Source organism: Oryzias melastigma, linkage group LG12, assembly GCF_002922805.2.
Source record: "Oryzias melastigma strain HK-1 linkage group LG12, ASM292280v2, whole genome shotgun sequence".
In the NCBI taxonomy this organism is placed as follows: domain Eukaryota; kingdom Metazoa; phylum Chordata; class Actinopteri; order Beloniformes; family Adrianichthyidae; genus Oryzias; species Oryzias melastigma.
The window spans coordinates 7897280-7922826 of record NC_050523.1 but is presented as its reverse complement, the minus strand read 5'-3'; the positions used below and the strand labels follow the sequence as shown (position 1 = coordinate 7922826).

The 25547-nt window shown below is 36.8% G+C and overlaps 3 protein-coding genes across 4 annotated transcripts in view; 1 reads left to right on the top strand and 2 right to left on the bottom strand.

The window, feature by feature from the left end:
• Window positions 1-1390, top strand: part of dolk (dolichol kinase) — a 5599-nt gene extending 4209 nt beyond the window's left edge. The window contains exon 3 of the mRNA XM_024299523.2: window positions 1-1390. Within this exon, the coding sequence (XP_024155291.1) occupies window positions 1-145 (145 nt within the window). The 3' untranslated portion in view covers window positions 146-1390.
• A 401-nt stretch (window positions 1391-1791) lies between these two features.
• phyhd1 (phytanoyl-CoA dioxygenase domain containing 1) lies at window positions 1792-6639 on the bottom strand. 2 transcript variants are annotated; one of them, XM_024299525.2, is made up of 12 exons: window positions 6427-6639; window positions 5378-5536; window positions 5258-5263; window positions 5057-5132; window positions 4936-4983; window positions 4804-4859; window positions 4674-4736; window positions 4579-4600; window positions 3351-3479; window positions 2788-2904; window positions 2587-2713; window positions 1792-2069 (listed from the first exon to the last, which is right to left on the bottom strand). In XM_024299525.2, exons 1-12 carry the CDS (start codon window positions 6457-6459, stop codon window positions 2021-2023), a joined length of 885 nt encoding a protein of 294 aa, XP_024155293.1. In that variant the 5' UTR covers window positions 6460-6639; the 3' UTR covers window positions 1792-2020. The 2 variants fall into 2 exon arrangements, with proteins under 2 accessions (XP_024155293.1, XP_024155294.1); XM_024299526.2 differs by lacking the exon at window positions 5258-5263 and having other exon boundaries at window positions 6427-6637.
• Window positions 6640-7824: 1185 nt separating this feature from the next.
• On the bottom strand, window positions 7825-25440 carry lrrc8aa (leucine rich repeat containing 8 VRAC subunit Aa). The gene is made up of 3 exons (XM_024299467.2): window positions 25235-25440; window positions 17518-19642; window positions 7825-12574 (listed from the first exon to the last, which is right to left on the bottom strand). Exons 2-3 carry the CDS (start codon window positions 19630-19632, stop codon window positions 12299-12301), a joined length of 2391 nt encoding a protein of 796 aa, XP_024155235.1. The 5' UTR covers window positions 19633-19642; window positions 25235-25440; the 3' UTR covers window positions 7825-12298.
• Between the last annotated feature and the right edge of the window lie 107 nt (window positions 25441-25547).

Here is a 25547-nt window from a genome sequence, read left to right as displayed (position 1 = left end):
CATATTCGACGGGAGCATTAACCTGAACTCCACCTACTCATGGATTGTTGGCTCCATCACTCTGGTAGCCATGTTGGAAGCATACACCTCCCAGATAGACAACCTCCTGCTCCCCCTCTACCTCTTCATTCTGCTGTTGCTTTGAGTGACAGATGGCACCCCCCACACCTCCCTCCCTCTATATTCAGCCTTTAATTGTATGGAAATAATGTATTTATAAAACGGGAGATTGCTAAAAGCATAAAGAAAGTGGCACAAACAGGATTTATGAGAAGGTGATGACAGAAAAATCTAAACACGTCTGTTTTGGAGGAATTTCAGGGAAAGTTATGAACAAATGCGCTTGCTAAATATTTGAGCCAAAAAAATGGCGGTTTAGCTTTCCACAACCTTTAAGTTGAGACAAAATGTGTGTTCTGGAGCTGCTGGTGTCAGCGATTGATCAGTCCTATAAAAACAATACATGCCGATGTATTGCCTTTGAAGAACAAAGCTGTCTTGCTGTTTTTTACTCTAATTTTGCCCCTTCAATTGCAGTGCTTAACATATATTTGCCTTAAAGAAATGTATTTTCTATCAGCTATGACTAAATATTGTAAAAACTAGATAGAAGCATGGCAGCCCTACTCTTTTTATTATTTTATTTTATTTTTTATAAGGGCTGACTGTCACAGCACACCTGCATGACACTAATGGAGTACTGTAATCAATATGCAGGAATTTGACACGTTCTTTTACAGTTCCTTTGTTCTATATTTGTGTTTTCTAGGGACCTCTTTAATCCCAACTACATTTCCTTGTAAAACTGAGCCGTCAATCATTTTTTGATTCTGTACATACGCTTTTGGGCCAAACCTCCATTTATTTTGTAACTTAATTTTGAAATCCTTTAAAATGCTGTATGGTTGGATTGAAATGTTTCAGGGTGAAGATTATGCACCTTATTTTCAACAATAATTTATTTTTTTTTCCTTGTGGTAACATTTAAGCATGATCGCATGTCATTTCTGCAGCCGTCCTCGCATTCTTTTACTATAATAATATTGCATGTCAGTGGAGATAAAAACTGATGAAACTCCTGAGAAGTGAATCGTGCGCGACTGTTCCCAAACCTCAGATCTGTTTTTTTTTAATTTTTTTTCTTTGGTTTTAAGACTTGAAGAGAAAGTTTCAGTTCTTGTTGAAAATATGTAAAACATTGAGTTTTTATTTTCTTTTATTTATGTCTTAAAATGAATATACTTGAAAACAAAATTTTACAGTTGTGTGTTTTCACAAAAACAATCTTACTTGGACATAAACTTGTAAGTGTGACGTATGAGTGATTGAATAAGGAGATGCTGAATAAAAGTGGGAATCAGTTTCTGGTTGATGGATCAGGAAAGTTGAATTTAGTTGAATTTTTTTCCAAAAATTGTATTTTAATTTGGAAAAAAATATGTTAAAATTTTAGCTTAGATGCAACTACAGACATTATTTCCCCTTATAAAGACTAAATTAGGAAACAAGAAATTAATTAAATGTTCAAGTTCCAGTTATTTTGATCAGAAATTGGAGAAAAACATAACATATTTTGTATCTTTCCAGCCTTTTTGACGGAGTTTGGCTTAAAAAAGACCCTAAAACAACTATCCTGTGTATTATAGAATGTATTTTCACTTTAAAGGTTTTCTCACTAACTCTAAACCTGAAGTTTTACTGATGATGCAACCTAAAGTTTTTGATAAAAGTAGAAAATATGCAGAAGAAACCACAAAATATGGACAAAAATCATGGTAAATACCCAGTTTCTTTACATTCTATGTATTTTATCTATAAAAACCATAAATCGGAGCATTTCAATGGCTTTTACATCCTCATTTTGTGACAAAAACTTAATTACATTTTCTTTCAAAAGTTTTGAAAATTTTAGTAAGCACCACAATTAAGAAAATTTTGCAGAATTAAAAGTTTTAGATAAAATCTCTTCATAGATGTTGGTCTGTTAAAACAAAGGCGTCTCGATGCCACGTCTCATCCTTCATTTAGTGAAAAGAGGCGGAAAAGGAAGCTCCTCTGTGGGCTGCAACCTTTAAAATAGCAAAAGAGATTAACACGATTAAGAATGGTGAAAGTTTTTAAGTAAAGGTTTAATTCAGGGGTCTGCAACTACATTAAAAGAGCTTTTTGGTCCAATTTATTACAGACCAAAACCCAAAAGTACAACTTTGAATTAAAAAAAAAAAAACTTTGTTATTAAGCCATTCATTTATGAAATATAGCTTTAAACTTTTGAAATAATTGAATTATATCAGTGTTATATTTTTTATTTTATGAAATTTGACAGCCACATATACAAGTTCCTTTCAAAATAAAATACATCCTGTGTCAAATAGGATTCTGCTGCAGCAGATCCACTTGCAAACTTATTCTTTTAATAAACCACTCAAAGAAAAGATCAGAATTTTTGGTTATTTTGACAAAACTTCACATTATTTGCCATGACGGAAGGGTAAAAGAGCCAAACGTGGCTCCAGAGCTTCAGGTTGCAGACCCCTGGTCTAGTTTATTCAGCATTGACTCCAAAGAGGTCTAAAAATCTCTCACCAGTTGTCAGGGCTCCAGCAGGTGTCCAGAGCCTCCATCATGTGAAAAGTGTAGACGTGGCGGGATTCTTCTGAAGTGTTTTCCGCACTCCGATGCACCACCTCCCCGTGGATCAGAACCACGCCGCCTGAAATCGAGAAGAAGACTTTATAATCCAATTTTATCTTATAAGCATTCAAATTATTTCTAAAATTGTTAAACCTTTTTTAACAGGTGCAGCCACGAATTTCTCTTCGTCATACGCCTGCTCTCGTCCAATGAAATCCGTCAGTGGGAAGGTGCCTTTGGGGGTGCGAACCATTCGACGGGAAATGCCACCTAAGAAAAAAAAATGTACAAAATGTGGAATATACATTAAAAGTACAACTATGCATATGTATTTGTTAAGTTTAAAAAGATAGTGAAATTATAAAACATAACTCACTTTATAGCTTTAGTTAGGTCTCAATTTTTATGTATTCTTAGAGTTTATTTTGGAATTTGATGAAATTAGGTCTTGAAGTAAAACATTTTTTTTTTTTAAATTGAGAAATCTACTTAAGTAAACAAAGATGTTTCTAGGCTAGTATAGTGATAAACAAATGATATGCATTCAAAATGTACAAAGAAGTAACCACATCACCACAATCTGATCATGGAAACACCAAAGAAAAAAGAGAATTGAGCCAATAAATTAAGACAAAAACCCGCGGTTTTAAATGCAACATTGAATCTTGTTTGTGGTTCTGGTTTTTTTTCGAATAAATCCTGGTTTCTCCACTCACTCTTGTGTGATCCTGGGATAAACCACAGACAGCCGTTGTTCACGGTGGCGTCCTCCAGAGCGATCCACAGTCCCATCACTCTGCCGAGAGGCTCCGTGTGCAGGAAGGTCGCATCCTGGTGCGCCGTCACTGAGAAACGATGAGACATTTTATGCTTTAGAATATTTTAAAAAATACCTTTTTTTTCTTTTACTATTTTGTGACTCTTTTTATCGTTCTATTAAGATCCATCCATCCATCCATCTTCTTGACCGCTTCTTCCCTTTCGGGGTCGCGGGGGTTATTAAGATCCACTTATTCTTTAATTTTTTTAAATATATAATACAATATACTGTATATATATATGTTTGTAAACATGTAAAGCACTTTGAGTTGCTACTGCATGAAAAGTGCTTTATAAATAAAGTTTGAATTGAATATAGACAATATTTACACTTTCACAGCACATGAATACATAAAAAAATAATAAAAAAACAGATTAAAAAGAAGATATTTTAATGATAATCAATGAGTTTTACATATATGCTACATGGTGTGTGATTTATGTTATTGTTTGCTGAAATCATGAAATAATAAAATAATAAAAAATAGTAAAAATAATGTTTTATGAGATTAATCAATAATAAACAGGAACTTCACTTTTTAAACTTAAAATAAAACTTGCATTTGATCTGATCAGAACCGGATTACAAAAAATTTGCATAACTGTAAAATTAGGTGACTAAATACGGTGGGATTATTTAAATTTGCTTCCTATCACTCATTTTCAAGCAATCAATCAAACTCTACTTGACTTTAATTAATAATTACTATATTTAATGAATCAAATGTGATATAAGTGTGTCTTTGTTTATTTGTTTTCTATTTTCTTATCATTGCATGTCATTATTTCTGTAGAGTTTGAAATATTTGTGTGTTTTGTCCTGTATTTTTCACAATCTATGCTTAAAAAAATCAATCAAAATCAATCAACTCTAACTGTGTAACAATTAACTTAAACTGAAGCTGAATCAAAGTGTATGTTTACCAAAATCAGTGTCTCAGCTGCTATTTTTTTTATTATTCTTTTTAGTTTAAATACATGTTCAGGGTCTGTCTAGAATATATTATGGAACTGAGTCATTAAAACCTAAATTTCCTTTTAAGTTTTACATTTTTCTCATCAAATCAGAACAAACTGGAACCAAAAACTTGAAAAAAAAAATAATAAATGACTGTATTTTCTTACCTTCTCCACCGATTCCTGGTTGCTGTGAAACCAGGACAAAATATCATTAGTTTACAAATTAACAAACACTGGGAGGTGATAAATAAATGATTTACCTTAAAAATATACATGCTCTGCAGGATCACAGGGTTCACCAGACCCAGCTTCTGGGCAATTCCCTTTAAAGAGAAATGTTTTCACTTTTCTGTCCTGCAGAAGAACGTTATCCAGCAATATCAAACTCACCTGGACTTTGGCTGAATGTGTAACTTTTTTGTATAAAGGCTCATATGCATGCAGTGCTGAAAAAAACATGTATTTATTAGAAAAACACCAATATTAGAGAATTGTTATAAAATAAAAAAATGTTAAACGTACCATGTCCAACTTTATTTAGTGATAGATGTTTTGGTACTTTGAATTCCCCTGAAATTCAAAATATAAATATTTTTATATATTTCACATTTTGGTTTATTAAAAAAAATGTTAAGATTCTCACCTTGGTCATTAAAAACACCCTTCTCAAAGAAAAATCGGATCTTGTCTCCACTTGTGATGAAGTAATCTGCACTTCCCTGCAAAACAAACACGATCAGCTGATTTCTCAAACACAGATGTTTGTGCATTATTGACCGAAAAAAAAGAACAACTGGGGTGAAGGGGAACCAACGAGGACACAGAGAGGACTCTGTAACCATACCTGCATCTTTGAGCAGTGACAGCATGTTTTAAAAGACAGAGATTAAAAAAAAAAAACAAAAAGAAGAAGACGCTGCAGTTGTTAAAGATGCGCTCTTTGCTGTAATCTCCATGAAGCCACCTGTGTTTTCAGCTGCTCGTCGTGGTAGGTGGTGAAGGTGGTGCGGCAGTGTTCGGGGACGTCCATCTGGTCCACGATCTCGTTCATCCTCTGCTTCAGTTCATCACACTCCTGAGAGGAGAGCAGCCCGTCCAGGACGACAAAGCCGTCCTCCTTGTACTGAAAACCCAGAAAACACCATTTAAACCCAAACTCTGATCCTATTTTGAGCTATTTTAAAAGCTTTCCTTCCTCATTGATGAGAGCTCTCTGTTTACATGCTCTCCTGCTAGCTTGAGCAATACTGGAGCTATCCAGCCGTATAATAAAGACAGATGCTAGCTCAAGCGAAGATCTATGTGTCTTGTGGTCCACCCAGCGTATTTTTTATATCACAAATAAACCTTTTCAAACTGTATTTTTCCATCTGCTCCTGATTCACAATGTTTTTGAATAAAGAAATGGTCAAAGATACATTTCCAATGTCAATATTTTTCCATTTTCCAGAAGGTTGAATGCAGGAAAGTGAAACATTTGCAGTTTTGTATTCTGTTTATTTGTTATTTATCTACAGGAAAACTAAATTATGTTTCACATAGAATAAAAATCGTGGAAATTCTAACAATTGATAAACATCTATTTTGCTTTTTGTTAATAAATAAATCCTAATTTAGACTAAATTTGATTATTAAATATAAAAAAAATAACGTTTTTTTTCCTGAATTTTTGAGCTTCAACAATTAAAATGTAAGATGATTAAAAATCCCATGTTTATTTAATCTTATGTCATTTATGTTCCAGAAACATCTGGTTCACAGAAGGAAAAGAACAAAAGGTTCTGCAGGTTCTGAGAGGCCGCTTGTGGATGCAGAATGTTACGTAACAGCTCACGCGTGGTCTCTTCTTCTTTAAAAGCATAAATATAAACTCGACTTTAGATAAAGACACCAATACATGTAAATAACAAATAATAATCACTGTATACAGGCATTTTTAATTACTTACTTTAAGATAACAACGACGACAGCATCGTCGGAGTGACTTAACTTTTATTTTGAAGGAGTTCTCACCTTTTGCACGTCTCTGTCTGTCATGAAATCCATGTTCCGCTGCAAGACCAGATCATCCACTTCGATCAAATTCAATATACCTCATCCGGGTAACCTGCACCCCCGACCACGTGACATGTCAAAATCGTTTAAAGTGTAACCGCTTCGAACAGTAATACGATTATAAAAGAGCTTAACTCTTTCCTCGCAGCCCGTTTGCTTCATCACATGTACTGCGATAAAGTGACCGCTAGATGTCGCCAACGTCCAATCTACACTCTTAAATGATCTACAGCTCCACCTAGTGGTGGGTGAAGATACTTCCAAAATAAAAGACCAGATTTATTTGATAATCATAAAAAATAAATACATGTGTCTTGGTTATTTTTCCTATTAATTTTAATTTTTGTAAAAAAAAGAAAAAACCTGATCCATAAACGAACATATGCTAAAAAGGCATCTACCGGTATTTATGTATTAAAATAAATGTTATTTTAATTCAAACAAAATAAAAAAAAAAAAAATGAATTTCTTATTAAACTGGGAATTTGGGAAAACATAAACAAGAACAATATTCTGCATTAAGCCACATTGGAAACATTAGTCTCATCTGTTTACTTAAAAAAAAAAAACATTTTGCTTAGAAATATTACAGTTACATTATTATTTCAAAAGTTGAAATCAAGAATAAATTATTTAAATGTATTTTTTTGGTGTACAACAAAATTTACATTTTAAAATAAGCTTAAATTAAGATTGATAGTAAAATCATAACGCTGAATGTATGTTGGCTTTCTGATTAAAATAAAAAAGAGGAGTAAAAATATCTGGATCACATTAAAGAGTCAGCTCTAACATTTTTCATTTTCACCAATTTTAGTAAAAACTGGAGAAACACCAGATATACGACTGATCTGGTTATTTCTCACAGAAATTTAACATTTATTTTTTAAGTCGTAATTTTTTTTTCATCTATAAAGAATTGCAGAGGAGCTTCCGTGTATTCTGCGTCATCTCCAAAAACTGTAGAGGTCAAGCAACTTCTTAAAGTATGTTCCAGTCGACGCAAATACCCAAAACCAAAAAGGCAGCGCTCACATGACCTGAGCTGCACAGATCAGTTTACGTGTGCACAAGGAATTTAGACGCTCATAAAGCATACAGACTTTCATTAGCTGTGGAGGAAAAAAAAAAAAAAAACTACCATACTTCACATAAGGTCGCCCTGTGATTTCAAGGTGGATTTGTTTTAAATGTTTCTTTTTTTTTTTTTTAAACCTCACTTGGTTAATGCTGTCGCTAACATATTCAGAGTCTTACTCAGCTTCTTTTCAAGAGAAAAAGCGACATTTGTCAGCAGGCGTTTCTCTCCAAAAAAAAAGGAAGCGACCCCTAAAGAGGAATGACGCAACTCTGCAGCAGAGTTTAGTGTTACCTTTATTATCGTGTGTCAGAATGGTACAAAAGAAGGGGCTGAACATTTGGAAATCAAAATCCCACTCTTGTAGTAATCCAGTGTCCAGGTACGAGGCAAGGACGGAGTGAAGGCCGTCCAAAGTGATACGACTGTCTGCAACCAGATCATGTCTACGTGGGGGTTCAGGGGTTTAAGAAAAAACAACAAACAAAATAAAAAACAGAAAAATAAAAGTTAGTTTCTGATCTGTAGGCCCCCAATGATTCAATACAATCATTTTTTAACATAATTGTAATCATGGCAGTTTGGTGATAACAGGAATTGTGTTCAAAAAACATTTTGGGAAATTAAAATGATTCCACCAACACCTTGAATTTTGCATTTCATGTCTAAAAAAAAAAAGTTAGTTGTGTCAGTTAAAACAAACAAAACAAAAAAACAAAAAAAAGACATCAACCCAACTAAAACAAGTATATTTATTAAAATAAAAAAACACAAATAGGTTTATAATAAACCAGGACACTTGTAAAGTTGTAGTAATAAAAGTAAAAAGCTAGATTTCTGTTTTCTAAGGCTTCCAACAAACATTCGACTGTCCTAAACTTTCACCTGAATGACTCATGAGGAGAACTGGTTTGGTCCATGACCTGACCCCCCTCTCCCATGAGTCATTGGGACTCGATGCTGACGTCTGATGAAAATGTTACATCCTAAGCTGTGACTCAGTGAAAAGATGACAAACTTTGGCACAAATCTGTATGAACACATTTTTACCATCAGTTTTTCAACCCCTTCCCTCTTAGTTTAAAGGCATCCTAAAATAAAAACATCTACAATCAGTTGTGATTATGTACCAAACTCAACATCAAAGCACACTTTTTAATGAAGTACCTGCTGTGGTGAAAGAGTGAGGCTGACTGGTATCTTTTTACCATTTTATGCTGTCAAAACTGAACCAAAAATGTAGAATTAAGTGGAAAAATCAACAGTTTTAGATCCACATTTAAAAAGTGTCTTTGGTTCACATTTTGTTTTGTTAATGGGCCATTCAAACACCTTAAACCAGCTGACATCCATGAGACTTTCATATTCCAAAAGTAAAAGCTCGTTATTTGGGGATTTATTTTTACCAAAACTAAAACTTTTTGGGGATTTTTTACTCACTTTTTTTTAACTTTTTTCAAAATTTTGAGAACTAAAGTTGCTGAACTTGTTCTATTTGAATTCAGTAAAGCAAATAAAAAAGTATTGAATAATTCTACAAAGGGAAAGCTTGTAGAACTTCAAGCTCCCAAGATGCATTGCAGTCTCCACTATTGGTTAATTTTCTTCAACTAGTGAATGGTTCAGGCAGTTAATATTTCACACAAAGGTTAAGCAGGTTAAGTTATCACACACCTGAGTGTGTATTTTAACATATGACCTTTGCTGCAACGGAGTGAAGCTACGTTACCGTGACGATATGATCTTTTGTATGGAACTGTTCCCATCAGATCCCATTTACAGGGCAGATGAATCTAAGATGGACCAAGAGGATTTAGGGGATTTTTGAGGCACCACTTCAGGTTTTTAGGGGCAAAAAATTATAAAGAAAAAGGCAAGCCTGAAGTGGGTGTCGGATTTTTTTAAAATATTTTTTTAATCCAGTTTCCCTTAACTTTTAAAGGGTAAAGTTTATTTTCATGTTCTGTCAAATATCTGCAGCTGGTTTAAACTTTATGTTGTGTGGGAACCATTAAAATGTGGTATCAATTTTCTCTTAACCCATAACTGTCAAAGCGGAAGCTAAAAAAAAAGGCTACTTTTGCCTTGTTCAACTTTTACTGATAAATACTAAAAGAAGTAAAACTGTCACTAAAACTTTTTGAATCCATTGTTTGATTAACTTTATTAGCAGCATCTTTGTAACACTAGACGGCGTATTGTTGGATTTTTATTAAGGTGCGTGGGAAAAGCTGTTGAAATAAATCCATATTTGGAGTAAAGACTCCTGGTTTTAGTCTGTTATAAAGTTTTCTTTGAAGTCAAAAGCTCTTCTTCCATTTCATTTTCTGTAAAAAGAAACTTTCCAAATACGCTTTGTTTGCTAACTTTGCAAGCTTGCGGGTTTCCATTTAGCCGTCGGCGCAGGAAAATTAGAAATGTATGTTTTTTCCACATGTGACTTGACATGCGTCAAAATTGAATCAATGTAGTGGTGAGGGTTAGGGTACTGGTCCGGTCCACCTCAATTGAGTGTTGGGGACCCCTGATTAGTGTATACATTTTTTCCTGGTACCAAGCGACCCTCGGACCGGTACCGGTTCACAGCCCGGAGGTTGGGGGACCCCTGATTTTATGGGAACCGCCTGCACATAAAAAAAAAAACGACGAGTTGGGGACACCAAAACGTCAAAAAAAGACGCGGAGAGGGCCCAGAATGTGAGAATATGTTGGTATTTTACGCGGTACCACAGATCGGTAGCGGGGTGCAGCCGGGGGTTTGGGGACCGTTGTAGAGGTTTTCATGGATTTAATTCATGATGAGGATGAAATTCCTGCTGTAGAATTCTGGACTTCAGCTTCTCACTGAGAACTTTCTTGAACTTGAAAATGTGTTTGAACCTCGACAGCAAACAGAGAATTACTAGAAATGTAATCCTAATTACTAATTAGTCAAGAGTATTTGGTAATTCTCTGTTACATTTTCCTAATAAGCTAATTTTGTGTAGTAAATATAAAATTTGTGGTAAATAATACACAATGGAGTGTTTTTATATCCAGAATATGAGATAACTTGATGTTTTAACCTCCACACAAAAAATGAAAAAAACAAATACAACCATTCTTTCAAAATAAGTGTCTTTCTTCTTTAACTTGGCTGCTACCTTTTTGCATATACTGTTTGGCGTTTAACAGGGCTGCAGTTTATCTCGATAAACTTGTTTACTTGGCATAAAAAGGATTTCTCCTGAAAGGAATCTGTACTTAAACAAGGCCTCAATAAAAACAAGATTCAGTCAACAAAGAGGTGCAAACCATTACGATCAGCCCTGCTCTGAATTTCCTAACAAGCTAAAACAAAACAACACCTGGTAAGAATAAAACCATGTGATGCACATTTAACAAAGACATTAAATATCGAAGCTATACATTTTTACAACACAAGAAAAAAGGCCCCGATGACGGTTGCGATCATTAACAGGGTATAGCTTGTAAAAGCTAAGGCCATACTTGCAGCAAGAGACGCCTGGCAGAAGTAAACATGGCGGATCACTTCCAAATGATCCTATTAAACCCCAGATCTTATAAAGAAAAGTGTTTCAAGCAGACAGAGCACGTTGCCCTCATTTGGTTAATGGATATTCGGCAAACTTACTGTGCACAGTAATCTTTCCCTTTGGAAGGCCGGTCCAAACCAGTTCTATCTAACTCTGCAATTTCCTGTTTATGCTCATGTGCCCAAAGAAAGGAACAAACATCAGCAACAAAAACGCTCCAAAAGATAAACAACCGGGGGTAAACTAAACATGACATACAGCAAGTGTGCGTCTAAAAAGAGTCAAAAAGGATGGATATTTGTTTAAACTGGCAGTGTCGGACATAATCTGATCAAAGCGCCACGTGCATTCATGACCAGCTCGAGGAGAAGTGTTTCTACAACGTGAAAACATCCACTTTTTTTTAATTCATGAAATGCATAAAAGGTCACTTAAAATGCATTTAAGCTGTACTTTCAGTCAGTAGTTTTGTTACTCGTGTTTAAGTAAAAATGTGGTTGAATTTTAAAGTAACTAAAAAAAATTTGGACATAAAGGCCCTCTTTTGCCGACCATTAAGACACATCAATACTGCATGATTTTAGAGCTAAAATGAGGTGACTAAACTGGTAAACAAAGCGATCCAAAAGAAAGGCGGATTTCTCCACGACAGCTTCCCGTTATAAATGAATGTCCCGCTGAATACCTGACAGCTCCTCTTTGAAGTTGTTCGTCTGTTTGGGTAAAAAGACGTCTTCAAGCAGGTGGAAGGGCCAAAAACAATAAATCAGTTGAGCCTCGACTGATTCTTTTATGAAGTGAGAAACACTCCAAAAGTGAAGGAAGGGCAGGCAACACTGCTGTGAGTGAGTGTGATCAACTTGTGCAGATTTCCTTTGATCAGCAAAATAATGATGGTGAGCACTTCCAGGTCACTGTCCTTGAAAACAGTCTTACTATAATGAGTTCTGGAAAAAGTACTACTATGGCATGCATATTCAATACTTTCTGCTTGTCGTTCTCAGGATCTTATGGTCAGGAGGCGGAAAAGCCACTTTCTTCAAGGAACTTAGTAATTAGACTTCCTAAAAAAGAAGTCCAGTCCAAAAGCCTGACATTCTTAATTGGCTAGTACCAAACAAACGGCTGCAATTATCCCTCTAGGCATCTGTAACAAGCTGGTTTAAAAAACCTCTGCTTCTCTGTTTGTTCTTCTGGTCCGCCTTCTTTCTTTGGCTCAGGCTTGTTCCTTATCGGCCCTCCAGAGCTGCTCTTTGACTTCTGACGGCAGCGTGTTAAACAGGTCTTCCTCCACCACCAGGCCGCTCCTCTTCAACAGGCGGCACTCTCCCAGCTCCACCGGAAGGCACTCGAGTCGGTTCCCTCTCAGCTCCAGCTGGGTGAGGCCGGTGAGTTCTCCGAAGCGCGACGGCAGCGTCTGCAAGCAGTTGTTGCCCAGGTTGAGAGTCCGCAGCTTCTTACACTGGAACAGCTCGGGGGGCAAAGTCTCGATCTGAAATGGACAGAGCAAGAAGTAGAAGGGGTTACGTGGTAATAAACCCAAAACAATAAAACAGCAGAAGAAGGTGCAAAAACAGAAACTAAAAATTCCATACAATTATTTAATAACAGAACCAACACAAAAACCCTGAAGATCCATCCCTCTTTAGAACCTGCTGATGCCCTTTTGGGCCGACCCTGTACCCAGTGTGTTGCAGGGGGGCACACAAACACTTAAGAACAATTCAAAGACACTAATTAACCTAAGCAGCATTTTTTTTAACAGTGGGAGGAAGCCAAAGTGCCCGGAGAAAACCCACACATGCATGAGGAGAACATGCAGACTTCACATAAAAAAGGATCTATACAGGAGTCAAACCAGAGTCATCAAGCTGTGAGGCAACCATAACACAGCCTTATAAATTATACAAAAGATAAAAATGTTTCCCACAAGGAAAAGGCTGCACATAAATGTATGTGAGAACGAGACAACAGCACAACTCCCAAGTTTAAAAGAAGAGGAAGCAGAGAAACAAAACCTGAAGTCAGCTGTATCAGATCACAAAATAAAAATAAATATATCAACAGTAATAGTTAAAGTACTAGTCATAGTTAAAGTTAGGGCCTTATAAAATTATCCAGTATTTAAGTTAAAGTTCCATTAGTTGTCACACCTTGGTGTGTGAAGTTTGTTCTCCACATTTGATCCATCCCCTGGAGGAGGGGTGGGCAGCAGACACAGCTGCGCTCGGGAACCATTTGGTGGTTTAAACTTTAAACCCCCCAATCCAACCCCTTAACGCTGAGTGTCAAGCAGGGAGGCATCGGTCCCTCGAGTCTTTGGTATGACTCGGCCTGGATTTGAACTCACGAACTTCCAATCTCAGGGTGGACACTCTCCCACAGGGCCACTGAGCTGGCCATTTACGCACAAATGGTTGTTTTAAAGACACATATTTAGACTTTTTTTTACTTTAATTTATGGGCATATCTGTTTAAGAAAGTGGTAAAATGTCAAATTTCAGCAGATATTATTCACAGTCTAAGTTCCAAGTCGCTGAAAAAAGAACTGATGACCCAGCATTCTAGCTGCATTTAAACGTATCCGTTACAAACAAATCTTGGAGACCTGAGAAGAGTCTCGCATCAGATTTGTGCACAAATGGTGCATGACAGGCGATTTGTGTGTAATTTTTAAAGATTTCTGTGTAGAGTAGTTTCAAGTTGTTGTAATTTTAAGCTTTACATGTGTAATTTGTATTTTTTTTATTTTTTAATTTTTGTACACAACTGCAAGTACACAAATTTATGCATAAAATATATTGTATGAATCACAAATCAAGAATTACCCACACAAATCCAAAGTAACAAATGAAGAATTAAATACACACAAATCACGATGAGTCTTTTTTCTCTCCATACATTTCTCACATTCTATGAATGCTTCTGTTTTAGGTGTTGGAACAAATGTATCGTTCTGTACTTCCACTGTGGTAGCAACAGATTTTTCAGGATGTGGCTTGTTGCTCGAAGTCTGAAGTTATAAAATTGAACCAGTTCCAGAGAAATGAAGAAAGTGTTCCTGTGTTGGGAACAAGCTCTTTTAGCTAGTTACGTTTTAACTTCTGTGCGTAGCAAGAAACAGACGGGCTGACTTTAATACGAACAACGGACTTCCAAGAAAGCAGAATCCACGATTTCCCCCCTTCTTAAACAACAAATTCAAATTCAGTGATAACATTGGTTCATCACCCAGCGCTAAACGTTGGATCAAAGAAACCATAAAGGTCAAGAAAAGGCAGAAACAACACCGTAAATGAGGGGAACAAACACGATGTCGTTCATTAATGATGCTCTTCCAAAGACCACAACCAGACAACCACAAATAGTTTCAATCTTTTTTTGGAGAAATCAATAGTCTGAAACAAAAATCAAATGAGACTCAGAGACACAGAGAATGATAGGAAAGACTAATCAGGTTACAGGTAATGTAAACAAGCCAGAAACAAGACATGGAAACAGATTTAATGAGCTATTTGTGGCTGCTTCCAGATCTGCTGGGAGCTATTTTGAGAATCCAGACTCAAGAAAACAATAAAAACAGCAGCAAAGGTAGCTTTAACTGAAAACACATTTATTCATGGATTCCTGAGAGGTTTTAGGAAACATTTTGGACGATTCTTTACCAACTTAAAACACATCAATAAAAGGTTAAATTCAACAAACTGTACTTTGCTTGAATCTCAGTTTGAAACTGTAAAAGATGATGGGTGACAGCAGTTGAATAAACTTCAATTTACAGGGTAGTATTCATTGTTTTTACAAAAGCGAAGAACAACCAGACAGTAATGACGTCAAGCTTTTTTCAGAAAAATTGAATTCTAGCAGCTTGTTTCTGCTACAACCATCTAAACTTTGACTCGTCCCTCAAATAACTATCGTGCGACTACTCAAACATGTGAAGTGGCTGTGGTTAAAGCAATTAGCAAAGTGTCAAAAGGGGCAGATGCACAAAAAAGCCTTTGATGGGTCACTTTGAACGTAGTTTTCATTGTCTTCCTTATGACTCATATTGTGCTCTTTGTGTTGTTTTTAATGCAAGGGAATTGTGGCATGCACTCCAGTGGGGGGTTCCAAGTGGACTCCACAGAAGTTCTGTGTTTTTTGTGGAATAACTGGGGCAGAAAGACTGCAGCTCCGTTCATGCATGAGTGTATCACTTCATGCAAACTTTTTTTTTCTCTTGTAGAAACTCTGCAGTTTTAATGACTGCTTGGCTGTGAGTTACAATCCACACAGAACTGGAGTTGTCCTGTAAATGTTGTTTCCTCAGAGGGGATATAAACCCATTACATGGGGGTGGGGGGGTATTACTTCCACTGGGAACTAAAAGTTCTTAATCACAAAACCCACTCACATCCTCACACCAGTGTTTGATGTTAAACAAGATAAAGTTGTCTTCTTTTATAGCCAGTGCTGTTGTATGAACAGGTAAAACTAGTTTTCTTTAAATAAATAAAATGTTTTATACCTTAAAATTCAAATATGTTTTTTACAATGTTTTTATTTTGTAGCTTCTACAAGTTGTCCTGTCCAAACTTCACTACCAAACTTTGAGTTTCAAAATAAAAGCTCGTTTTAGAAATGGGAGTTACTATATGGTCCATTTGGATCCACAGGTCATTCCTTATGGTTTCACCTTTGCACCACTTTGTGACATTTCTTTATCCTGCAGTAAATCTTGTTTTGTCTGGAGTGTGAAACTCCTCAACTTCAATAGAGCGATTTTTAAGCTAATAATACTGTCAAATCATGCTTTGTACACAAACTGCTTCTTTTAACTACCTGTTGCCTCAATGTACGACTTCATAGGACTTTTATAGACTCACTCCAATCATCTTGACTATTTCAAAGTGTCTCCACTGGTCCTTTTAACTACAATTGTCATTTTTAGATAAAATAATTTTAAAAAATTGTAGTTTTCTAGGATATAGTTTCTGCAGGAGTTCATTTGAAATTGTTGTGGAAGGGGCTATGTAAGCCCACCCCCTTCCCATCATCCGTCTGTTTATGTGTTCTATTGCTAGCTTACAGCCCCTCAAACTAACATGACCAGTGCGTCTAAAATGGCGAGGAATGTCAGAGCTATCCAGCCGTACAGTTTTGAGCCGACTTTAGCCCCTATATCACTGCTACAGAGATTTTTTTGTCTGCTCCAATTCATAACGATAAAGAAATACTCAATTCAATTTTAAGCTATATGTCCTCCATCATCAGAAAAAAATCCACAAAAACATGTTTAAAACTGAATTTTTATCAATGTGGGTCTTTAATACTTTCAAACTGCACTAAAAAGCCTGATCGTAAAAAGTATTTCACGCTTTTTTAACCCAGTATTTAGAATTTTAGCTTCACTCTAACTTCAAACAAGAAAAGTTGCATTACCTGCAATATTGTTAGTGTGAATGCTTTTTGCTGAAAGTAGTTACAGAAGATACTGAAGCTTTTTGGAGAAAATGGTGAAGATATTTACTTTAATTGTTAAAGGGATTTGGTGAAAATGCAAAAACAACTTGCAAAACGTTACATTTGCTGAAAGACTTTTAATTTCGTAAAAGAACTATGAAAGAGCGCTGAAGTCGACTTAAATTTCTGAAAAATGTGCAGTAAAAATGCTTAAAAATCCCTAATACATGCTAATTTTGCAAAATGATTTAGTGTGTTGCTTAAATATGAGCTAAACTCCAAATTAGCCCAGAAAACCTAGCTTGTTCATTAAATACTAGCTAAACACCAAAATATCCTAGAATCCCTCAGTAAACTAAATTAGTCAAAAATGTTAGCATGTTGCTAAAATAGAAGCTAAACTCTAAATCAGTCTAAAAAATTTTTTCAGAAGATAACAAATTAGCCAAAAAAGTTAGCTTGTTGATAAAATATTAGCTAAATTAGCTAAAGAAGCTAGCACATTGCTTAAATACTAGTTAAAACTCCAAAATAGCTTAAAAATTCTTCAGTAAACTAAATGAGTCACAAAAGTTAGCATGTTGCTAAAATAGAAGCTAAACTTTAAATTAGTCTAAAACAACCCAGTAGATAACAAATTAGCCAAAAATGTTAGCATGTTGCTAAAAAATTAGGTTAACTCCACATTTTCTGAAAATTTCTATAAAAGATTAAAATATAGCCCATGAATATATTTTAAAACTGTTTCTAATCTACTTAAATGTTGAAATTGAAGACTTTCTCATTCATTTCCTGTAGGGCATTTTTTGCTCAATATTTCAAAAACTATAAAGTTGATCAATATCGAAAATACAAGCAGTAATGTCCTGAACAAGCATAACATTTTAAAACCAAGATTGCTGAAATTGTTGAAAGAGTGATTGAGTTTTATGTGCCGAAAAACCCACAATAAAGAACAACATGAAGTAGAGAAATAATTCTGCTCCTTACCCTGTTCGCTGTCACAGCGAGGTACTGCAGGTTTTGTAAGAAGCCCACGTCAGAATGGATGCTGGTCAGGTTGTTGTGGCTCAGGTCCAGGAAGCGCAACTTGCGGCAGAAGAAAAGCTGGCTGGGGATCTTCTCGATCTTGTTTCTGTTCAGGTACAGCCGCTCCATGTTGGTAAGGGTTCCAATCTGAATGGGAATATAGGCTATCTGGTTGTACCAAAGCTTGAGGCACACTAGGCGATGCAGATGCTGGAAGCTGATAATCTCCTCGATGGTCTTCAGGTTGTTGTCCTTCAGGTCAATCTCCTGCAGGTTGTGCAAACTAAAGATGGAATGTGGGATGCGTTCAAGGTCACAGCGCACGAGTTCAAGCTCCGTCAGGTTGACCATTTTCTTCAGGCTGTTGAGAACCATCAGCTTGGTGCCTTCGTTGTTGATGGAAAGCTTCTGAAGGTGCACGCCGACATCGGTTACCACCTGAGGAAGCTTTGTCAGATTGCTTTTCAGACGGAGGACTTTCAGACTTTTGAGCTCTCTGAGCCCGTCGATGACTATAAAGCGATTGTTCTCAGCACTCAGGTTTCCAGTTAGATGCAGCTCCCTCAGGTTTTTCAAGCTGTAGATCCACAGTGGGATCTCTTTGATATCAGTGAACTTAATATGGAGAGATTTCAAGTTTTCCCTCAGGAACGCCAATGCCGGAGCCTCGATTTTTGCAGGTGTGTGATAGAGCCACATCTCTCTCAAGCTGGAAAGCTGGGCGATGATTGGTGGGATAGTTACGTCCGGGATGAGCTCCAGCTTGAGCACCTCAAGTTCAATCAAATCGAACACTGTATCGGGGATGCCGCTGAGCATGAAGAGGTGCAGCTCCAGCTTATCTTGAGAGTTCTTGGTGATTCGCTGCCTCAGCTTCTCCAACGTCCACTCATTGTTGAGGTTCAGCTGCCTCAGCTTGTTCTCGCTAACCTCCGACAGAAACACGGCGAAGCGCTTTGAGTAGAGCGGATCGTACTGGTCGATCATGTGCAGCATGAAGGCGAAATCGTTCTTCAAGTCTGGAATGTCACTGTAGCTGCTTTCCTCACGGATCGACTCGAAGGAGTATCGCTTGAGGGAGCGGCTGAGCATCCAGCAGAGCGTGTACATGCAGATGAGTCCATAGACTACAACCAAGCTGATATAGAAACAGGCCAGTATCCTAAAAAGAGTGGCTAAGGGGTGAGCGCATTGGAACATGCTGTACCCTGTGAGCTTTTCAATGTTCACTGCACAGTCTACATTGAATCTAATGTGCTGGACATAGTAGGCTGTGTAGCTAATAATGAGTATAAACTTGATAACCTTGATAATAGTCTGTCGTATGTAGAGTCTGTACACTATATCACCTTCCTCCACATGAATCCTAAATTTTTTCACCTTCTCAAATAGCGCCTTTGCTTGCTCCCCTTCTTTTTTGTCTAAAACCCCAGTATCCGAGCGGTCCACGATCCCCTGCTCTATTCGAGACATGGTTCGTTGAAGCATGGGCACGCTCGCTTCGACGTCCTCGCTCACGCTAGATGTTTTTTTGTCCGTGGAGCCGTTCATTTTCCCCACCGGTTTGGGGTCGCTCTCTTCCACCACGGTCTCGGACAAAGCCCTCGTTGTCCACGGGGAGTCAAAGCACTTGAGGAGGATGGAGACAAAGTGTTCCAGTTTGGAGCTGGTGCGTGGGAATTTGAACCAGAAGTTGCTGCACGCCAGGAAGATGAGAGTGTGCAGCAACACCAGATAGGGGAAATATTTGGCAAACCAGTGGAGTTTGTTCTCATAGCAGACGGCGTCTACGTAGTTGTACTGGTGTCGGTCAAGGTCGTACTGGATGCCTTTGGGCTCGGGCGCATAGGGGGCGGTCGTATTGGGGAGCGGCATGATCTTGCATTGCTTGTTTACGATCCACTTGCAGGGCAGGCAGATCATCTTGTCCTGCGTGACCTGCAGCGTCCCACCGAACACTGCAATCATCAGCATGACGATCGAGATGTAGTCGGTGAAAACGTCCCACCATGGTTTCAGGATGCGGTACGCAGGCTGAGTGTCAGCAAAATACCGGAGCTCTGTGATGGGAATCATGATGGTTTATCTGCAAAAAACAGCAACAAAGAGGGAATTTGATATAGCGCTAAACGTAAAAATAAGTTGTACCTCAACAGTAGCATGACAGCATGTCAAAGGTGGCATCTGTCAAAAAGACAATCCACTTTTCTATTCTAAATTGTAAATTTTTGCTTCTCCTCTCTTCTCAATGTTTTTTAGAAACTAATTTTCAGATTCTTGAAATGAAAAAGAAAAGTTGAATCAAGGCCAACAATCATATTATGCCATAAAAGCTAGCTAGGTTCTTATAGAGACTACAAAAGTGTTTTTGCAACATTGCAGATTTTTTTTAACGAGCAAAAATAGCTAAACCAGGAATCAAAAGTTCATTGGAAAGCTTAAGCAGATTCAGAAATGTGCATAAACTTTCAAAAGTATTTGACATTTTTACTAAAAGACCAATGGATACTGCAGGGTGTGCAAAATATTACAGAACTATGCTTAAAGTTGCAAAAAATGCTAAAAATTAGCCAACAACACAACTTTGATTGAAGTGTTCTATTATAAGCAGAATATTTTAGTCAAATATGAAACTTGCAAAATTGTTGTTGTTATTGTAACATCCCAACTACCACACATGTTCATACAAGCTTTCTTAGAAAACACACATTTCATCAACTTCAATAATCTTTTCAACATGGAGGCGGGGTTTAAAAGCTTGTTAACAGGCGTTTAAAGGAAAAACTTTGACCTAAAATGTCTCATAAAAAGTTGAAGTGAAAACTACAGACAGCTTACTGCTTCATAAAACTACAAATCCAAACTAAGGAACGCTCTCAGTCATTCTTGTATGTTTGCTCAACAGTTCGGCCTCACAAACCAAAAGAAAAAAAAAAGAGCAGATAAAGCAGATTTTTTTGTTTCAATCAAGTTTAAAAGTTCTAGTTCATGCTAATATCTGTAAATATGTGAAATGAGGGCAAATCAAATCAACACATTTTAGTCGTTTTTTTAATTTTATCTTCTTAATTCTGAGCTAACCAACTAAAATATGATGGGAAAGTTTCATTGTTTCCATCAGAATTGCTTCATCTAGTCTAGTAATTTTTAAGTTACTGCATGGGGAGCGCTAACAAGTATACATTCATTGTGCTTTGGTCTTCTGAAGCATTAAAAGCAAATAATCCACAGTTGCACCATGTTTAGAGAAAAAACAATCACCAGGTATGAGAAGAAAAAAAGCATTTAACAGTTTAGGATCGTAGGACTAAACTCAGCATAAATTTACTTAGATTTTCTTTTTCCTAAATTGCACCAGGAAGATGATGTCTCTCTTTAATCTGGAGAAGACAGTTTTTCTTGTTTAGTGTTTGTGAACGCTCCCTCAATGTGTCTTCTAAACTATTGAGGGAAGTCAGTTTATGGATTTTTAAAGACTTAAATCTTATTAAGGATCAGATGAACAAAAAACCTCCATGTTATTTCCAGTTGAGAAAAAAAGCATATAATCAAGTGATGTTAGACTATATCTTACTCAACTGTGTATATTTAATCGATTGTACAATCAATTAAATGTGTATTTAATTGATTTATGCAATACAATTTAAATATTTTTTGTCTTATTATTGCCAAAATTGCAGCTTGTTTTATGAGAAGTTCCACAAATATGTTTAAATGCATTAGAACAATCACATTTTTCTAAAAAAATATATATTTTACTAAGTAAAAATTAAGCCTCATTTTCTCATAAATGTAGCTTCATTTTATATGATTAAAATGTTTTAGGAAATGTACCTTTTTGCTGCATATGGTAGCAACAACAAAACACCCTAACAAGCTCTCTCAGGTGTTAAAAAAGCAACATAATGCTATAAAGAATGCTCACAACCTCATTGATTAAAACAATTATCACACCACAGATTTATTCCAAACTTTGATTATGTGTAAACAATGTGGTACAAAGATGAACTGCACCTATGCAATACTCCCAGTAAAATAACAAAAATTAGTCAAACTGTTTTTGCTTTCTCTGTTCTTCATATAAGGAGGAGAGCTGGTCAAAAATATTGTTTTAAGCAGTTTGAGGTCACCGTGGGCGGCCATCGTCAGGCCTCACTTCAACCTTCAGAGACCCAGAAGGCTTCCATCAGGTGACTCATGGTCCAAAGCAACAAAAGCTCTCAGTCCACACTGAATTGTTCAGGAATTTGCTCTGAATATGTTTTCATCTCTCAAACATGAGTGACAGACACTTAAAGTCCAATCATCTTGTGATCCATTTTAGAAGTGTTCTCAGTAGTCTTTTCATTTACAGTTCGCCAATTTTAGCCAAAATTAAAAAAAAAATAAACAAATTCTCCTACAGTAACTAAAGGAAAAGTTCACATCAATGCAACAACAGCAACAAGAAACTTGCACAGGGTTTGTGAAATTACTCATGGAAACATCCACTAGTAGAGTTGATGTGATACCAAAAAGACTTCAAGACATTAAAACAAGACTCCAATACACACAAAAAGAAGTTGATTATATAAAATTAACCGTAAATAAACAAGAGGAACTTGATAAATCTATGCAACGGCGATTTCTTGAACATATGCGACAGTCTTCTAACAGAATCAGAAACAGTTACAAACTAGAATATCTCGAAGGGCAATCAAGGAGGAGTAGTTTCATCTTTCAGTGAAACACCAGGGGAATCGTGGACCGATACTGAAGAAAAAGTTAAACAAATCATCACGGAAAAGTTGCAGCTTTCCAAAGATATCAAATTGGAAAGAGCACAACACACTGGAAGAGTTGAAAACAGCCATAACAGACCAAGACCTATTATTGTGAAATTTCTATGGTTAGAGATGGGTCAAGGGTATTACAAAGAGCAAAAATGTACATAAGTAAAGACTTTACAGTTGTCAGACAAAAAAGAAAAGAACTGATGCCCAAACTAAAAGCAGTCTGAGAACAAGGAGATGTTGCATTTCTAAGATATAAGTTGATCATCTACCCAAGAAACTCCAGCACCAAAAACAAAAATGGCGAACAATATTGAAGCTATCCAGACCTATATTTATGCGCCAGATGCCAGCTCGGACGAGGAAAACAAAGATGTACACGGATATATTCGTCTACAAGTGAATAGGGCAAAATGGAGCGAAGCAGGGAACCTGTGGCCTAGCTAGAGTTTTTTTCTTTGTCATTCTTTTACCAGACGCATTTTTTTTTCCAAATGCTTTCATGTACTCCAATATGGTTACATCTTTGCACCACCTTGTGACATTTCTTTATCCTGCTCTAAATCTTGTTTTGTCAGAAGTGTGAAACTCCTCAACAGTGGGAGAACTATCCTTAAACTAATAATACTGTCAAATTATTCATTGTAAATCTGAACTGATGTTTGCTTATGTTAGCTATAGCCTCGTTTCCATTGAGCGTTCCGGTATGATCCAGTCAGATATTTTGAGCGTTTCCATTGTAACCCTTGTGCTATCTTATGGGTCCAGATGACCCCATCCTTATATTGATCGCCTTTTTTTATTTCAGGCTTAATTCTAAAAATGTATGTTCTCTATCATCAGAAAAATGTCACAACATGTTCAAAACACAATTTTCATTGGAGTGGATTGTTAAAGGTTTCATTGTGAGAGTGTAATAGGAATGCAGTGATAAATTGATGTAAAGGTTATGTCAATAAAACACACAAAAAAAATGAAAGTTGAGGCTATGTCTATGTAGCTAAATGTAATGATGATCTACAAGTAACTTTTTGTATCTAATATTTTAGCCATTCAACAGAGATGATCTGTCCACAGTTCCTCATAAAGGAAAGGTCTCTTAAGTACCAAAGATGGGATAAAAATGACAATTTTTGTCAGAACTAGATTACACAGTCATGATTCAGTCTGCAGTGAAATGTGTTTTCCTTTAATGTCTCTCGTGAAGCTGATGCAAAGCAGCAGCAATGTCACATGGTTTCAAACAGATCCAGGAGAACCTGCCGGCCGCAGGAGCCACAACGCCACACTATCAATTTCCCTGAAGGACACAGATCTCTTTCAGCAAACAAAATCACATATGCTCTGCTTAACAGCATAATGCCCAGCTCCTCCCAGAAAAGACTAAAACTAGCATGCAGTTAGCATTTAGATGATGAAATCTGACAGAAAAAGCTAAATGGGGGATAGAAGATGAAGTTTTTTAATTTAAGAAACCTTTTAAAGTATTAATCAAGATGAAAAAATATTTAATTACTGCCACAGTTTTATAAAAGTCACTTTAAGAGGTGGGAACAAAAGGAATCCCATTAAACCGTTTTAATCTAAAGGGAAATCCACCAGTAATGTAGTTGCATTTTTAGGAAAATAATATGGGTTCTGAGCCCTTATTTGTCTAAACTAGTCCCTACTACAGTTTACAGCTGACAATTTCACTAAAAAAGTTGGACCAACACCCACAAGTTTTCACCTCCTGAGGGGTTTCCTCCTCTGCTACTTTCTGGATCGTAATAAAACCTCAGAAGAGGAAACCACAGAGCAGGAGCTTTAAATTCTTCAATACACCATGTCGGTGTTTGCTTTTTTTTCCCCCCCAACTTGGGAAAAGCCACTAAAATCTGTGTGCTAGCTAAACACATACTGCATCCTACAGGCTTCCTGGTTTCTAACAGACTGGAGTTTTCCCAAATGGAGCTCCACCCTTCCCACACATGCAGCATCAAGCACCAACTTCAGTCACAGCCTGCAGAATAAAGAGGTCATTTAGCCTCGAACTCCAGGCCAACCCAACCAATTATTATTATTATTATTAACGATCAATGATTTCTACTTCCCTTTTTTTTCTTTTTAAATTAAATTGTGTGTGATTAAAAACTGCCAGCTTCAACTTGTTTAGTAAAAAATATGCTTCTATGTATACAATCGTCTGCAGAAAATATAGTTTTTAGAATTTTTCCCAAATTGATTTCCTTCTTAGCATGAAAATAATAAGCATTTCAGTCAAATAATAATTTAAAACGTTTTAAAATCAGATAATTTTCCCACTTAAAAACATCAGTATCAGCTTCAGATCTGGTTATGTACAGTCATCCTCTCATACATGAATATGCACCTTATTATGGGATGTTAATCCTTCATAATGTTACTTAAGGGGAGGACTGTACCAATATAACACGACATCTACGCATTGAGGGGAAAAATGTCATACAGGCTCCAGCATGCAGATATGATTGCAGCACTCATTTAATATTAATAACCAAAGGCAAAGGATTGTCTGTGCGCGAATGCGGAGATTTATAGATAAACGAGACAAAAACAAAAAACAAAAAAACGGGTTATACCATTTATTACTTTAAATCTTTCTTTATTAGCAGTTTTGGAGCTAAAATACCAGAACAGCTAGCTAACTTCCAACTATTAATTATAAAATTAAAACTACAAATTTTTTGTGTGACACTATATTAACGTCATTTTTTAAATGAAGTTTGGTCAAATATAACCAGAAGAGCAACATTCCTTCACCACACCACACCGGGACGGTGACTCGTCCCGCGCGACCAGCCAGCCACAGTCAGCGCTGCGGCAGCGGACTCACCCGTAGCTAGCTGGCTAAAACAAGCGGATAATGAAGGGTAAAAAAAACTCGCCTGTTTGATCAAAGCTGCGGACTCTCGCCTCCTCCGCACGCGGATGACACATTTCTCAAACGCTTCTCAAAGACTGAGGCCGCTCGGACATGAGGCCGGTGCCTCGTTTGGACAGGCAATGTGGCGACAAAACACCCAGCCAGCAGTGAGGTGTTGCGCTTTGCTGCTGCGCTGTAGAGCAAGAGACCCGGAAGTACGGGACAGTAGTGCCGTCAAAATAAAAGCACAACAACCTCTCTAAGCAGAATGGTCAGTGTTTTTTTCTTTTATTATTGTCTGATTGCTGAAAGCAATCAGAGTATGTTGTTGTAAT